Here is a 16,469-nt window from a genome sequence, read left to right as displayed (position 1 = left end):
AACCTTGGCAACTTTAAGACCTGTGGACTTCAACTCCCAGAATTCCCCAGCCAGCCGTGGCTGGCTGGGGAATTCTGGGAGCTGAAGTCCACAGGTCTTAGATGCCAAGGTTGAAAAGCACTGGGCTACAGACACCTATGCATGCAAAACCCATTCTGATGTTCAAAGACTGCCACAGATGTATGCTAAATGGAAGAGAACCACCAAATCTTCTTTCTCTTGGTGAGAGCTCCTTTCCCACGCGGTCAGGTCGGATTCCCGCAGTGGATGAATTCTTCCAAGGCAGGTAATATTGAAAGAAAGGAAGACATTTGTGCGCACTCAGAACATCATGCTTGACGCACAGCCAGTGCAGAAGCAGATCCCTGTGTACCAATAGAAGCGAATATGTGTAGCTCAGGGCTGAACTGTGGAGTCCTTGGGGTTCTCCGAGCTTGCAAATGTTTCATTACCCGGCTAGGTAACATCTTCAGTGCTGCTAGCCGGGTAATGAAACGTTTGCAAGAAAACAACCAAGCTCAGAGAACCCCAAGGTCTCCACAGATGCCTGTGTGTTGTGTCTAGCAGCGGGGTCCGCGGTGTATGGTCAAAAAAGTCAAGATGGCGGACGCCCCTACTATCTATCTATCTATCTATCTATCTATCTATCTATCTATCTATCTATCTATCTATCTGTCTGTCTGTCTGTCTGTCTGTCTGTCTGTGTGTATGTATGTATGTATGTATGTTCCCATATATATATGGGGACAGAAAAAAGCCAGATCTCCATAAGGCACAGCTGGAAAGCCGCCAGTGGACATGATCTGTCCGCAACCCGCCTGCTCTCTTCCGGAGGGAGCTGGAAACGTGTGAATTAGCTTTCCTTTAACGCCCACTTCTCCCGTTGCCCGCTAACAACCCTCACGATTCTTTCTCTCCGCCGCCCGTGTTTCCCCGCGTCTCCACCGTCGCGCGGTGGCCCTGCCAGTCAGAAGCCTGCATTTCTATTGGCTATCAGCAGCTTGGCGTGCCGGCTCCCCCACCCCCACCCCGTGGTTGCGTGTCTCGGTGCACGTGTATACGCAGCGGGGATGCGTTGGCGCCGAGGGAGAAGCGGCGAGGAGTGGCTGGTTGGAGGCGCTAGGTTTAGCCAAGGGAATGGATTGTCTATTTTCGCTTAGAACTTGATCGATGGGGTTTATTTTTGTTTAGCCGGAGGAGATGCCAATCGATTCGGTGTAGTTTTTAGACTCGGGGCAGCGCTTGGAAAAAGTCGACGCGCGCGCGCGCCAACGCACCCGCGCGCCTATATCTACCCGGCGAGCGGAGGAAGAAGCCCCGCAGCCTTCTCGCAAGAGGGCAGGACGGGGCAAGGCAGGGCAGGGCAGGGCAGGGCAGGGCGCGTAGGAAGCGGCGGCGGGCCTCCCGTCTCCTCCCCGGGAGGCTGAATGGGGCCAGGCAGCGGCTGGACCCGGCCGGGAGGTGGCGGCGGCGGCTCTGCAGAAGCTGCCTCGGAGCCCGGCGCGAGGACGGAGGAGCGGCGGCGGCGGCGGCTCTTGGCTTAGACCCGGGGAGAAGGCAGGGGGGCCCGGGCGCGCGCGCGCTCCGCTTTGCGGTTTGCACGGGGAAGGGAGGCCGCGAGCGAGCGAGCGAGCGGCCGAGGAGCCCTGCCGCTGCGCCTCCTCGCCCGGCTGGCTGGCAAGATGGGCTGGGGCTGGGGGATCGGCGGAGCCGGCGCCCGGCTCCCGCTGCTGCTGCTCCTGCTGCTGCTCTTGGCTGGGCAGCCGAGCGCCGGCCGGAGGCCCCCGAAGAGAAGATGCGCTTTAGGCTGCACCTGCACCAAGGACACGGCGCTGTGCGAGGGAGTCAAGGAGATCCCCCGCGATCTGCCCCCGAACCTCATCTCCCTGTAAGCTTTCTCGGGGTGGGGGGAGCGGGGCTTCTCTGAACCTCCCCCTTTTCCTACCTGCCTGTCTACTTTCTTATTGTTTAAATCCCCTGCTTAGAGGCAGCAAAATTGCCAGCAGATCTCCTGGGTTTTACAGGTTGAGCCTGTGTTTTTACCCCTTTCCCACGATCAAGGCTTGGGGTCCGGTGGCCCGAGGAAAGGAGAAAGGGAAGCCCCTCCTGGACACCCCCTTTCCATATGGAGACCAGCTGTGCTCGCCTCCCCCCTTTTAAAAACTGTCCCGAAAGGGCTCTGGCATCAGGCTGAGAATCTGCCACCCCTGGTTTGGCCTAAGTGTGTACTGCAAGGCTGGGCTGGCCTGCAGAGTTGAGGACAACTTGGGGTATCTCTTGGTGGCCAGGGAGTCCTGGATGTGGCTAGTGGGGGGGGGGCTGAGCTAGCAAGGGGCCACGGAGTGCATGGCTTCCCCTGGGTGAAAGCACCCATCTCTGGTGCAATGATGAAAACCTGGTTAGCAGGGATCTCGCTGGGAAGCAATGGATTTTAACCAAGAGAACACACACACACGCTCCCAAATTCTGCTTGAGGTAGGCTGAAATTCTCCCCTGAGCATCCTCTGTCTTCTACCTAGAGACTCACCTCCTAAAGGCAAGCTACCTTAATGGCTAGTGGCCTCCTCTGCCTTCTTTTTCCCTCACATATGATGGGATATCTAATGGGGCAGCTTCCAGTGCATCTCCCGTCACTGTATCCCTGAAACAACAACCCTGTGAAAGAAGAGAGGCCGAGAAAAAGCAGCTGGCCCAGATTCACCCCGGTCAAGATGAGCAGGAACTTAAGTTTCCCCCATCCAGATCTTAATCAGTACAGCACGCCAGCATCCAAAAATCGAGAAAATATGTCCATGCTTAGAAGGATGGGCATATTGTTGAAACTGAAAGCTGCACACATTCCCTCCCATCGTAATTCCCCCCCCCCAAATTATTGCAAGTCCCCTGAGGAAATTAGATGCAGCTTGGCAACCCCCCTTTGAAACTAAGGATACATGCTCAAGAAAGCTTGCGAGAGAGACATCTCCCTTCCCACAAATGCGCCTCTGGTTGCTGCATAAATTCCTCCAGGTAAAGCTGATCCCAGTGACTGCTCTTTGCCCACCAACACGAAACTGTTGCCACTGCACCCACATTTAGGACTTTGGAATGCCATCCTTGGCTCATTTACTCTTAGCAAGGCTATTCTGGATGGCTCCTGAGAGCCTTCTGGCTACGCGGGGAGGAATCCGGCTGGCCATCGCCCTCGGGGCCAGGCGATGGTGCAGTTGGCTTTGTGGCTTACAACATCTCCCTCTCTCTCTGCAGGTGTCTCATTCGGTCAGGATTCACCGAGATCTTAGAAGGCAGTTTTCAACAGGTGCCGTCCCTCCAGCTGCTGTAAGGATCCTCTTGGTTGTGAGTGTTGTGGCATGTGTCAAAATGTGTGTACATTAGGTGCTCCTCGGTCAGTGTGTATGGTAGAGGAGAACCTGTCTCTGTTTTGCTACCCAACCTCCCGATCGCAGGGTCTTGCCAAGAAATCCTCTGAATGTGACTCCTTTGGTGTAATTGTGCAAATGCATACTATTTTACCTGATTCTTGTTTAAGGAGATGGGCAAGGAAAGGAGTCTTGCCCATTCTCTGGGCAAGGGTGTATACGCTTGCTTTCTTTCCTTTTGACTCACACATTCTTTGAGGGTCTATCAGTTAACCTTGGAAGGTCCCCCGGAGGACCTGGGTGAAGGAAGGTGAGCAGTAGTCATCATTTAAGATGTTCATGGCACGTGACTCTGTTTACCTATATATCTGGGGCCTGCAAGGTTTAGTCTAGGTTGTCCCAACCCGACACCCTTCACTCCTCTAGATGCATTGGTCTGCAGCTCCTCAGATTTCCAATCAGCATACCCTCCCATCACATCTGAATATTGGGAAATAGTGGCGTATTTTCTTTCTAAAGTTACAAGGTTAGGATTAGTTAGCCAAGTAATTTTAATTAATGAGCAGGAGCACCCAATTAAGCCGTTGGCAAATTTATGTATACCTCTGTCTCTACTGATCAGTCTGTGCAGAACAAAAACCCAAACCCTCTGTGTATAATTATAACTGCACCAATGGCATGTTAGGAGCAATCACTCATAGAGGAGCAAAGACGGAGCATGCACTTTTCCAAAGACAATACGCGCTGCTCTGCAAAACAATCACACCATCTAAAGAGCAAAGACTCTCTAGGGCGAATACTTTGACCTGCAGATAAACGGCATGTTTAATCAGTTAATTGTCTGGAGAAGTTTGCTATTTCCTTACTTCAGTAGGATTCCCTGCAAATTTAATAGACCTAGAATTGTGCTGTGAATGGATGAATTCATGAGCTTTCATCAATTAGCATCTTTAATAGGCTAACACACACCTCTAGAGTCTGTCTGTCTGATGGGTTGCGGTTGAACAACATATTTTCCTCCGTCAGTTGCAAACCATCGTGACTCCATTTGCACAGCATGCTAAGCTTGATTAGTTTTAACCTTGAGTAGGTCTTTTGAATGCCTTTGCACATGGTACCAACTCAGCTCTTTGGATGCGTTTGTGTGTATTTTGCAAAGCTGCTAAATGGGTTAACTCAGTAACCAAGTAAGTCCCCCTCTTTATGGATTTTGGAAGTGGGCTGTGCTATTTCACTGGCCTCTCACATGTGAATTAGCATTCCTGGGAGCATTCGCATATATAGGCTCCTCAAACAGCATGCATAATATGTGCTCATCCTGTGAATGAGAGATTTAGCATATCTGTAGATGAACATGTGCCTGTGAAGCATTGTAGCTGCCCATTGTACTGGAAAGAATGCTGGTTTAAAAAAAATGCCTTCTTTCCCATTTGCATTCTGGGAGACAGTCATTAGCAAAGCAATAGCGGTTAGTTGTTTTTTTTTTCTTTTTTACCAATGAGGAGATCTGGAAGCCTCCTAATCCCGTGTGTATATTCGGATAGGACCCGCTTTCAATACACCTTGCAGAGAAAGACATTCACTCAAGACAGGCTTTGTCGTCCCATCGTGTGCTCCAAAACTGGTCCCTGAGGTTGAAAAACTGATTTATTGCTTTTCAAGATGAGTCTATAGGACCTCTGACTCATTGCTAGACCAAGGGAAATTTCAGGCCAGAAACGATGAGATCATTTCTACAATCTGGGTTTAATGGTCTTAGAACAATGTGTTAGCTGAGTATAACCCCCTTTTTATTTGTGTGTGTGTGTGTGTGTGATGTTTTAAAAGTAAAAATGTTCAAATGAACATCTAAATATTTTTAGCCTAGCCAATTGCTGGTTCATTATAAAGGGAGAGTAGTTGATGACGATGATTGAAAGAAACATGGCAAGCAATGCCACCTTTAATGGACTGTGATGCATGTCATCTTGTCCCAGACTTTCTTACCAGGCCCTGGGTGCTGCTTTCCATACCACTGGGCCCCCATGGCTGTGGGCCCCCTGACATCTGCCCTGCACTCTGATCTTAACTACCCACCCCCTGATTGCAGAAAGACCGGTGGGGAACTGTATGTGCATTAGAATGACCCACTTGGCAGCTTTCATCCCCGTTTTGCTGGGCCATCCCACAGCAGATGTTGCAAGATGTGATGCCCTCAAGGCCTCCCCAGCCCTGGCTCCTCTCTAGCCAGCAGCCTGGACCCCCAGCCTTTTGCTTCCCTGACCCCTAGCATAAAGAGTCTTCTTATCCTCCCACCCTCCTAGTTTGAACATTGTGCTGTCGTTCTTCAGAGAGGTAGCGTTTCCTGTAGGCACCCAATGTGGCTGTTCCTCCTTTGTATTTATTTCATCTGACCAGCCTGTCTACTTTTCCCCCAACCATCTCCTCCCTAGCTTGATCACTTACAACTCCCTGGAACTGATTGGGGACGACGCTTTTGTGGGACTTGTACACCTGGAATATCTGTAAGTGGGCCACGGTGGTAGGTTTGGGAAAAGAGGGGCAAGTACATCGGTGGGGACCAGGATGGGGCGGCATCAGGAACTCAGTGTCTCAAACAAGGACAGGACAGCATGTCCCCTTCCAATGGGATGGAGGAGCAGTCCTCGTCCATCCAGTCCAGCAAGGGCTACGGCGAGGGTTGATGGAATCACAGTCTATCAACATCTGGACTGCTATATATTGCAGGTAAGATGCAGAGATTATAGCTCATAAAGAGGTGGGCTTGTAGGATTTAAGAGATTGGTTTGTAACTGTGGAACTATATGGAGAAATTGCTGGAATTGTGTAAGACCAAAAGTCCCCGGGCGGGAATATATCTGTAATAAGGCATGCAGTCAGCTAATTCTGAAAAGCCTTTTCCTTTAATCATGAAACTTTCATTCCAACATCTAGAACAGTGTTTCTCAACCTTGGCAGCTTTCCGATGGGAGGACTTCAACTCCCAGAATTCCCCAGCCACCAAGGCTGGCTGGGGAATTCTGGGAGTTCAAGTCCACCCATCGGAAAACTGCCAAGGTTGAGAAACACTGATCTAGAAGGTTATACAATGCTGATCCCAGATTTAGAGCCAAATTGCCTTTTGTTTTGCGTGTTTCTTTATGTGTTAGATTAAGATGTTGCCTTTCCTCCAGAAGCAAAAGGCAATGTACATAGCGCTGGTCCTCCCTCCTGTGATATTCTCCTCACAGGGACAGCCCTGTGAGGTAGACTGAGTTGAGAAAGCTTGCCTGGCCAAAGTCACCCCATGAGCTGAGGATGGATGTTAACCCTGGACTGTCCAACATCTTCACCACTGCCCCATTCCTTTTGCTCTCTTCCCCTGAGACTTACAAGGCCTTCTCCTACTTGCCAGGTTCATTGAACAAAACAGACTGGAAGCCATCTCCAAGAATGCCTTCAGAGGCCTGAAGAACCTTCTCCATCTGTGAGTACTTCATGGGCACCTTCCCAGTTCCTGTTTGGACTCGGAGTTCTGACACCGTTTGCCACACAACCCCACTTACTATTTATGTATTAGATTTTTTATCCAGCCTTTATTTTTGGTCAACTCAAGGTGGCCCACAGACCTCATGCTCCCAACTCTTATTTCCCCCAAACCATCAACAACTCTGCAAGGTGGACTGGGCTGAGAGAATGGGACAGGCCTAAAGTCACCCAGCCAGCTGTCATGCCTATAAATGGACTAGAACTCACCGTCTCCTCATTTCTAACCAGTAGCTTAGCCATTGTACCAGTGTTTCTCAACCTTGACAACTTTAAGAAGCGTGGATTTCAACTCCCAGAATTCCCCAGCCAGCCATGCTGGCTGGGGAATTCTGAGAGTTGAAGTCCACACCTCTTAAAGTTGTCAAGGTTGAGAAACACTGCTCTACACCATACTGGCTCTCACTTCTATATACCACCCTCAATATCAGTCTTCCTATTTGCTGGGCAATCACCCTCTGCATTACTTAGTCCAGCTTCTGTTTCGCAAAACAAACTATCCACAGCTTTTTTTCCTCCCTTCTTGCAATAAACCTAAATTTCCACTGAAATAATTAATCTGGGTTTGGGCTGCAGCTTTTCAGATGGCATGCCTTGGTTCCCATCTCATGCCATGTGAATAAAAGTAGGTTTTCCTTTCCATAATGGCTGGGTTCATATCAAAGTCCGTATGCAAAACATTAGGAATGTGCAACCCTCAAGAATCAAAGGGCCAAAGATGCTGCAGAGCACGGAGGGGCACCCACACACGGCCACCAAATGTCTTTTCCCAGGATTGTGTGTCGGCTGCATTAAGAAGTTGCAGACAGGTGCTCTGTTGGAACCTGCTCCTTCTTGGAAGCACCTTTTTGCCTTCAGATTCAAAGGGTTACATAGGGCTACGAATCAGATTAAGACGGTCTGGGTTGAGTCCAAATCTGCAAGAGGCTGGTAGCAGTGTCCCAAAGCCCTGCCCCTTTTGTACAGGAGTTCCCACAGCCATACTTTAGCATGCTTGAACTTGGAAGTTGGGATTCACGCAATACACCCCTTTGCCTGCAGTTTGCAAGCCACCATTGCTAGCTTCACATCTATTCAGCCCAATCCAAGCAAATCGTATTGTGGTTCAATGCAGGGTTTCCCAGATTTGGCCATTTCTGGATGGGTGGATGTCAGCTCCTAGAATATCCCAGCCAGTGTGACCCTTGCTGAGCCTTCTGGGAGTTGAAGTCCACCCATCTGGAAGTTGCAAAGGTGGAAGCACTGGCCTAGTGCAATGTCTCATTGGCAATTTAGCTTCAGACAGCAAATACTTTGTTTGGCTGAAATCCCCTTATTATCCCAAACGCTCCTTCATTTGCCACCACACAACACAGGGCATGTTCCCAGACCTGCCAACTTCCTTTAAAGGTATTGTTTTTCCTTTCCATTCTCGCAGGAATTTAGCCAACAACAACTTGCAGACCTTACCAAGGCACCTCTTCCGAGGTTTGGATTCTTTGACTTCAGTGTAAGTTGTGGGTTCAGGAAAAGAAACAGGAGTATGATTTTGGATTCAGAGGATGTTGTTACTCAGCCTCCCTTCCACTGTTGGTCATTAGTGCAATCAAAGGACACAGGTCCTTTCCATATTCAATCCAACCAGCTTGAATATCACATATTCCAGATGGTTGGAGATTATATATCAGCCGTCCAGTGGCTTTTAGATGGCTTAGACCACAACTCCCTATCACCGAAAGGAGCATAAGAATTGTGGTCCGTTACATCTGGAGGGTACTAGGTTGGAGGAAGTTGATCTTTAATCTCAATCCATGCATCTTGTTTGAAGGGAATGAAATATTAGGGGGTTCCTTGCTATGCTGCGTGGTACAAAAACTTCCATCGTTTAAAACCAAGGATAGTTTTTAACATCTTAGGTGAGTTTTCATACTTGCCCTGAAAGAGGTGGATTGGAAGTGTCGCCCCAAAGTGTAGCTTTTGAGAGCTTTTGTACTAGGTTGGTTTAACAGAGATTTTTTAGAAAGGAAATAGAAGTCCACCAAAAATTGTATCATCAAATTTTGATGGCCTAACCTGAAGATTCTCCAGGGTTGCCCAGGGTTTGAGGGCTGCGCATTTCCCATTTTTGACTTAGAGCAGTGTTTCTCAACCTTGACAACTTTAAGATGTGTGGACTGGCTGGGGAATTCTGGGAGTTGAAGTCCACACATCTTAAAGTAGTCAAGGTTGAGAAACACTGCCTTAGAGGAAGAAGACAAGGGTGTGAATAGTGGCAAGAAAGATGGGCTAGCAGAAGAATTAACCAACCCCTCCCCCAAGTACTTGAAGCATGGAAAGACATCCCACTCCCACCCCCAAAGACATGAAGCTAGCCCTGGGTGAACATTGTCCAGCCACCCTCCCCTCCTGATGGTCACCAACCAACGTCTTTCTCAACAGGGACTTGCGGGGAAATGCTTTCCACTGTGACTGTAAGCTGAAATGGCTGGTGGAATGGTTGAGCCACACCAACGCCTTGGTGGAACCCATCGAGTGCCACTCACCGTCTGAGCTGAACCGCACCAGTCTCAGCGAACTGCGCCCTGGAGGTTTCAATTGCATCACCACTGGTATGTCATCCTTGGTCCTATGGATTCCCACCAGCGAGGAAGGACTGCCAGCCCTACCATGAGTCAAAGAGGGGGAGCTGTCTGAGTCAGCAAGTTTTATTATCCTGGAAGGGTCAGCCAAATGGGATAGCTATTTGCTTTGCTTTAATTATAGTTTTCCTAACGGGAAGAAGAGAGAGATGTTTGCTCTTATCTTGCTGTTCTGATGATAGGGCGTTTTCTGTCCCAAGGATCAAAAAAGACTTTGGTTGATGTTGGATTGTAGATCTTTTGACTCGCAGGGAGAGGTTCTTATCTGCAGGTTTGATTTAAGCAGCCGGATGTCTTGGGTTGACTCCCCTCTCCTTATTTAGAGAATTTATAGCCATGGAAATGGAAGAAGTTTGAATTAACCTCATAAGGGACCAATAGAAAGATTATAGATTCATCAGCGATCAGATGGAAGTGGTTTGTGGTTTGTGAATACTTATCAAGCTTCTATCTCACTAAGGCAGTATTTCTCAACCTTGGCAACTTTAAGATGTGTGGACTTCAACTCCCAGAATTCCCCAGCCAGCATGGCTGGCTAGGGAATTCTGGGAGTTGAAGTCCACGCATCTTAAAGTTGCCAAGGTTGAGAAACACTGCCCTAAGGAATGGGGCAGTTCCATTCTAAACCAGTGATATCGTTCAGATGTGTTGGAGAATCTGGGAGTTGAAGTCCCATACATGTACATCTTGTGGCCAGCAAAATGGGGAAATTTGTTGTAGACAAGGTTACTTAGACTGTGGTGTCTTTTTCCCAGCCTTCTTCTCACTTTACTTTCCAAACTGGCTGATCCTGCTGAAGTCAGAGTTTGCTTAAATTCACAATATGCCCACTTAAATTCAAACAGTTTTGGATTATTTGAATGACATGCTGAAACGTGGGTCTTAGGAAATGTGATCTTGCCTATGTGGTCTGATCTTTTTCATGGGATGTCACGTGTTGTGCTGATGGTCCTTATCTTCAAAGTCTTCAAGAGAGGATTTAATATCCCAGGAGGAGAGGCCAGGGGAGGTCTATGCAAGAACTATTTATGACAATGATCACATGCAACATTTCTTTCTGGAGGTCTTATTCCCTTGAATGCGGGGTGCTGAAGGTTGGTGGTGGAGAATAGCTTGATTGCTTTCATGGTCTACTGGTGAGCACCTCAGGGACATCTGGTTGTCAGTGTTGGAAGCAAGATTCTGGATTAGATGGACTTTTGGATCTGCAGTGGACAACTTTTGTTAGTCTGAAAGCTGAATCTGGCTTTTGAGGAGCATGCTGGAGGATGCAGTTCCAAGAAGTGGGAAGGGCCAGGACAAAACCTAAATTTCACTCCTTGTTGCATTAAAAATTGCAATTCAGTAGAAACTTCAGGGCAGGCTTGAAGGCACTTCTGAGTTTTGCAAGGTGGTGCATGGAACCTAGGCTTGCAGATTCTCCTCCCTTGCTCTGGGCTGACCCAGCAGGATTCATCATTGTGAATCAGCTATAAGACATAGCAAAGTAAAACAGAGTGAGCAGATAAAGATGTTCTGCGTGGAACATTTAAAAACAGCATCAGCCCTTGCAGAAATGCATTTATTGATTCATTGCATTCCCGGCTGCCAACTGAGCTTCCCTTTCTGAATAGTGGAAGGCAAGAGAGGATTGCAAGTTTCCACCCCTGATCTAATGCTAATTTCCACTTTCCTTCCCACAGAACTTGTTCTCTTTGATACTTTGCCAGAGCAATCTCTTTCAGTAGAGACATTCATCTACCATGGAGAAGAAAATCTGGTGATTGCACAGCCCTTTACAGGACGTTGCAACTTCTTGGAGTGGGACCACGTGGCTGGGAAATTTCACAGCTATGCCTATATCAATGGTAAGAAACCCAGAGACACACAACACATACACTTTTCTCCTGCCAGCATTGCCAGGTAAAAACATTGCCTTGGCCATTTTCAGAAACGTACAGTGGGTAACGTTCAGCAGCACTAGATTACACCAATAATGAGTAAGGAGCTACCTTCACCACCCTTTCATGCCCATCGCCCTTTGCTGTGATTTGTAGGTCATCAAGACATGGTGATCTGTAAGTCATCTCCTTGACACCCCCCAGAGCCTCGCTGCACTATTGCCATTTGATAGCAAAATGGGAGCCACAAGTTCCCACTGAGGTTTGGGCAGAAAAAAAGAACAGTTCCCTATTGGAAGAGTTTATCACATCTCAAAAACAAAGAGATCCCTTCCTGAATTGTCTTAAAACTAAGTAGGTTAGGGAGGAAACCTATTTACGTGCAGGACATGACATTCTCATCTCATCTTCTGCACCCTTTGCCTGCCCAAACGTTTTGAGAGGAACGCTACAGATCCCAATTGTGATGTCATAATTAAGATCATGAATGCCACTACTTAATGATAATTAATAATGAGATAACTAATGTAAGAGGGTTTCTAGCATCATTTCAGTGACTCCATCTTTCGACTTCTCAGGTTCTTCCACAGTGGTCTGCAAACCCTTGGTGATTGAGGGTGAACTCTTTGTGGTTGTAGCTCAGCTCTTCAAAGGGTCACACATCTACAAGCGACACGAAGCTACGGGACAGTTCCTGCACACCCAGGTCATTGAGAGCTCACACATCCGCAAGCCCAACGACATCGAGGTCTTCCGAGTGGAGGGAGACTGGTATTTCATCATGGCCGACAGCTCCAAGGCTGGCTCTACCACGCTGTACCGCTGGAATGGTCATGGCTTCTATTCCCACCAGTCCTTGCACTCTTGGTACCGTGACACAGATGCTGAATTTCTGGAGATTGCAGGCAAGCCCCACGTCATCTTGGCCAGCAGCTCCCAGCGCCCCGTTGTCTATCAGTGGAACAAGCAGCAATTTGTGCGCCGTACAGACATTCCCGATATGGATGATGTCTATGCTGTCAAGCATTTCAAGGTCAAGGAGGACGTGTACATTTGTCTGACACGCTTCCTTGGCGATTCCAAGGTGAGGTTGGAGGCGGGGGATGGTGGTCAATGTTGTGCCGCCTTCACATTATGCTGAGCCCTAATGTGGTTTGCCCACAGCCTCCAGAAATGTGGCTCATTTGGCTTAGTATGTCGGGTGAATCCAGCCACCATGGCTTGTAAATCAGGTTATATCTGAGCATATTGTAGACCTTAGGACACCATGGCTTGTTCAAGTTAACTTGATGCAGTTATGAACACAGCCTGTAGGAGAATGTATTTGTGCTTGGTGAAAACTATTGCTTTCTTTTGTCTGTCGCCAATTAAAAAAATATGTCTGTGAGAAGCACAAGCTATTAAGGCTGATGGCCTGAAGGCCAGACAGATCTAAGGGTGCCCTCCAGATGTGTTGGATGTCAACTCCCTTAATTCCCACCCATCGTTTGGAAGGTCTACGCTAGCTGAAACTATTTAACATATGGAACCAGCTGCTCAGAATACCAAGCCTACCTCCTTGATGGAAGACTTTGAGCAAAAGAATGGGCAATCAGTTACAATAGAAGAGAGTATATGTAACTCAGGGTTGAACTGTGGAGTTCTTGGTGCTCCCTGAGCTTGGTTCTTTGCTTGCAGACATTTCATTACCCAACTAGGTAACATCATCAGTGCTAGTGAGTGTGGGGTTTGCTCCTTGTATACAGTAGCTTGCCCTGCTAGTGTTGGTGGGGTGGGGGTGTGGTTTTCTCCTTAGTAGTTCCTTGGTAGTTCCTAGTACCAAGGAGAAAACCACACCCCCACCAACACTGGCAGGGCAAGCTACTGTATATAAACAGGGAGCACACTCCACACTCACTAGCACTGATGATGTTACCTAGCTGGGTAATGAAACGTCTGCAAGCAAACAATCAAGCTCAGGGAGCTTCAAGAACTCCACAAACCATCGATTAACCCATATGTCTGGGTTCTTGCATTAAGAGCTCGCTTTTGATGGCTTACATAGCCTCACCCAAATGTACAATTCTGTAGTGTTTGGTAGGGCAAAGTGGAACCTTATCTTAACTTCTGACCAGAGCAGATTTGGTGGCCGTTATGCCACATGTTACCAATTGTATTGGGTGCATATAAGCAGAGATACATGAAGCAATGATAAATGGAACAAACAATAAATAGCACATACATGCGTATATGGTGGTCCAAAGATTAAGCTATATGCAGTTGGTGTGATCACCATTATGTACCAGTTTAGCTTTATCCTAGCAAGAAGATAGATCCAAGTTATTATGCCTGGTCCTTTTTCTTCAAGCACAAAGCATTTTCCCATTCAACTATATCTGTTCTGGACCCATTCAGAGATGAAGTTGGGTCAGATACCTCCTCCCCACTGCCAGGCTGGGGTGGGGGTGGGGAGTTAGGTTATTTATCCCAATTTCACCTCTGCTCTCTTTGCTGAGTTTAGACTATAAGACTTCCAGGTAGACATTCTGTGACTTTAATGAGTTCCTACATTAAGTACATTAAGTCTGTGCCTTAATGGTTCTCGCTAGCTCTGAACCCAGGGGAAGAGAAAATGCCAAGGCATAGGATTCAGTCTTGGCTCAATCACATCTAGTTTATTGAGCCAAGATAAATCTGAACCAGGTTTTTCTTTTCCAATATGTGATTGTTTAAGAATCAGGTAGATTGCTCATTAAGATATAAATGAAATCCCTCACCTAGGTTGGCCCCTGTTTTTTCCACTGTCCAGAGAAGCATTGCATTCATGAGGTTCTTTTTTCCCCTAACGATGCTCACATCCTTATAGGACTTGCTGTTGTCTTAGCTGCAGCAGATACTGCTCCACACTTGCACAACTCCATACCATTTTATTGAAGCCATCTTCAAGAAATTGCATTCAAGGCATGTTCTGCTCTCCGCAGGTGATGCACTGGGACGGTTCCATGTTTCGAGATGTCCAGCAGATGCCTTCTCGCGGCTCCATGGTCTTCCAGCCGTTGAGCATTGCCGGATATCGCTATGCCTTTCTAGGCAATGACTACTCCTTCAGCAAAGTCTACCGCTATGATCCCATCACGGGGCTCTTCCGGCACTTCCAGGAGCTCAACACCCAGGCCCCACGTTCCTTTGCCCACCTCCACGTTGACAAGCAAGACTTCCTGATCGCCTCCAGCTTCAAGGGCAAGACGCATATTTACCGCCACATCATCATCGATTTGAGTGCCTGAGCCTGATGACAGTGGGGTTGGGGGGCATCGAGGGTAGGAGGTGGCGACTGCAGGGAGAGGAGGTGCAGGAGCAGCCAGCCAGCTCCTGAACGTGCAGTACCAGAGGCAACCACTAGGGGGACAGCACTGGAAGCAGATGCTGTTGAGGGTGCAGTTCTCTGCTGGCCCAAGATAACAGCTGGCCAGCAGGTGGGAGTTAGGTGACTTAAGAGCCATAATCAATCACTAGCAAATGCAAGGAGTGGCAGCAGAAGTCAGCAGAATTTTTTTCTTTTTGACCTGCCAAATGATGATAAACTGATGCTGCCGTTGCCGGAAAGGGCAAATAGCTTGCAGCTTTGCAGCGGGGCTAACTCAGAAACCCTCACCCATAAAGGCCCTTAGTTTTGGAGGGGGAAATCCTCTCCAGAATTGTGGAGAATCTCATTGCCAACCCATCCTTTCCCCCCACTCTTTGTTTTAAATAGTTCGGTTCATAACAAGGATGAGGTTGATTCTGTTGGATTTCCCCTTCCCCTTTAATGGATCCCTGGAAACAGTTTGTTTGTTTGTTTTTTGCTTATTTTGCCTGCTTGCTTGTTTGGCTATGTTTTCTTTTGAAAACCTTTTTTAAAATTGTGGAATCATGCATAAGATAGCTGTAACCAGTCCTGTGCATGCCTGTTCAAAAAGCAAACACTGCTTACGGCTGAGTTCACACAATGCGACAGAGCCAGCTAAACTGCAGTTGGATAGCTTGAGATTTGGTTTCTGAGGATCTGTCGTGCAAACCAGGCCATGATGTTAAGCCATCATATGGTTTATTTGCCTATCCCAGGTGGAGGGCGCAGGGTATTGTGTGAACACAGCCAAAGAATCTTGGAGCTCCTTTAAATGTATTAAGGTATAAGCTTTGTACTTTATACTTCCCTAAGAATAAGCCCTGGTGAGCTTAACGGGGGTGAACAGCTCAGCCAGTAGGTACTGGTCTGCCTCCCAGTCAGTCCTGGTGGAAGGCTGCTCCAGCCTTTCATGGAGATGGGCCACATCTTCCCGTGAACATTTTCCTGCATTCAGCAGAAGTTCTTCCAAAGCAGATCTACATCCTGTAACCATTAACAGTCACACTGGTTGCAACCAGTATGTTTTAATGGCCATGTTCTACTTTCCAGTGGAAGGATGTATAAACCAGTGTTGTCCAAACTTGGCCACTTTAAGATGAGTGGACTTCAACTCCCAGAATTCCCCAGCCAGCCATGCTGGCTGGGGAATTCTGGGAGTTGAAGTCCACTCATCTTAAAGTGGCCAAGTTTGGACAACACTGGTATAAATGTACATAATGTTAGGCATCAGACTATGTCAGAGAGAGGCGACTGAAGCACAAGCTTAGCGTTAAGCACACAAAGGATCCCTGGAAATCTTGATCAGCTGGGAGGGAGGCTTGGTGGGGGGAGAGAGCAAAGTAATATAAGAGGTGTGTGAACTCATTGATAGAACAGGTAGATGGGAAGCATTCTGGACAGAACTCTTAGTTGAGACACAGGTGGACTTGCAAGGAATACAGTCCGGCATTTATTTTTAAGCTGTAAATAACCACTGTGTTATTCAGAGTCATCCAACCTTCTTCCGGGAGTGGGAAATACTGAACAGTGAGGAACAGACCTTAATGTATATCTTCTTCTCACTGGACTTGGAAGCACACAGCTCAGGCAGAAAATATACCATGCAAGGTCTCTTCAGAAGGACAGGCTGATTTCCTCTTCAGTCTCCCCTTTGTGATACGGAATCCCACGTACAATACATTGTAAATAAAAGACAATATATTGTTGGTGGGCTCATGAG

General features: G+C 47.7%; 1 protein-coding gene across 1 annotated transcript; it reads left to right on the top strand.

The window, feature by feature from the left end:
- Positions 1-905: 905 nt before the first annotated feature.
- Positions 906-15,871, top strand: LOC103060985 (leucine-rich glioma-inactivated protein 1-like). The gene is made up of 9 exons (XM_007440650.3): positions 906-1,888; positions 3,247-3,318; positions 5,792-5,863; positions 6,754-6,825; positions 8,302-8,373; positions 9,303-9,472; positions 11,185-11,349; positions 11,961-12,466; positions 14,343-15,871. The coding sequence occupies exons 1-9, from the start codon at positions 1,683-1,685 to the stop codon at positions 14,646-14,648; spliced, it is 1,641 nt and encodes a 546-aa protein (XP_007440712.2). The 5' UTR covers positions 906-1,682; the 3' UTR covers positions 14,649-15,871.
- The last annotated feature ends 598 nt before the right edge of the window (positions 15,872-16,469 follow it).

The sequence above is a fragment of the Python bivittatus genome, unplaced genomic scaffold (genome assembly GCF_059951505.1).
Source record: "Python bivittatus isolate LINGU-HERP-01145 unplaced genomic scaffold, Pbiv_v1 ctg000310_np1212, whole genome shotgun sequence".
Lineage (NCBI taxonomy): Eukaryota > Metazoa > Chordata > Lepidosauria > Squamata > Pythonidae > Python > Python bivittatus.
The sequence above is the reverse complement of the archived record's forward strand: the minus strand, read 5'-3'. Positions and strand labels throughout refer to the sequence as shown.

Bases quoted from the DNA above. Each gene is read 5' to 3' on its own strand.
- LOC103060985 (XM_007440650.3), top strand. From the start codon at position 1,683: ATGGGCTGGGGCTGGGGGATCGGCGGAGCCGGCGCCCGGCTCCCGCTG. The intron at 6,826-8,301 runs GTGAGTACTTCA...CCATTCTCGCAG, and splicing joins CTGAAGAACCTTCTCCATCT to GAATTTAGCCAACAACAACT. The intron at 8,374-9,302 runs GTAAGTTGTGGG...CTTTCTCAACAG, and splicing joins TTGGATTCTTTGACTTCAGT to GGACTTGCGGGGAAATGCTT.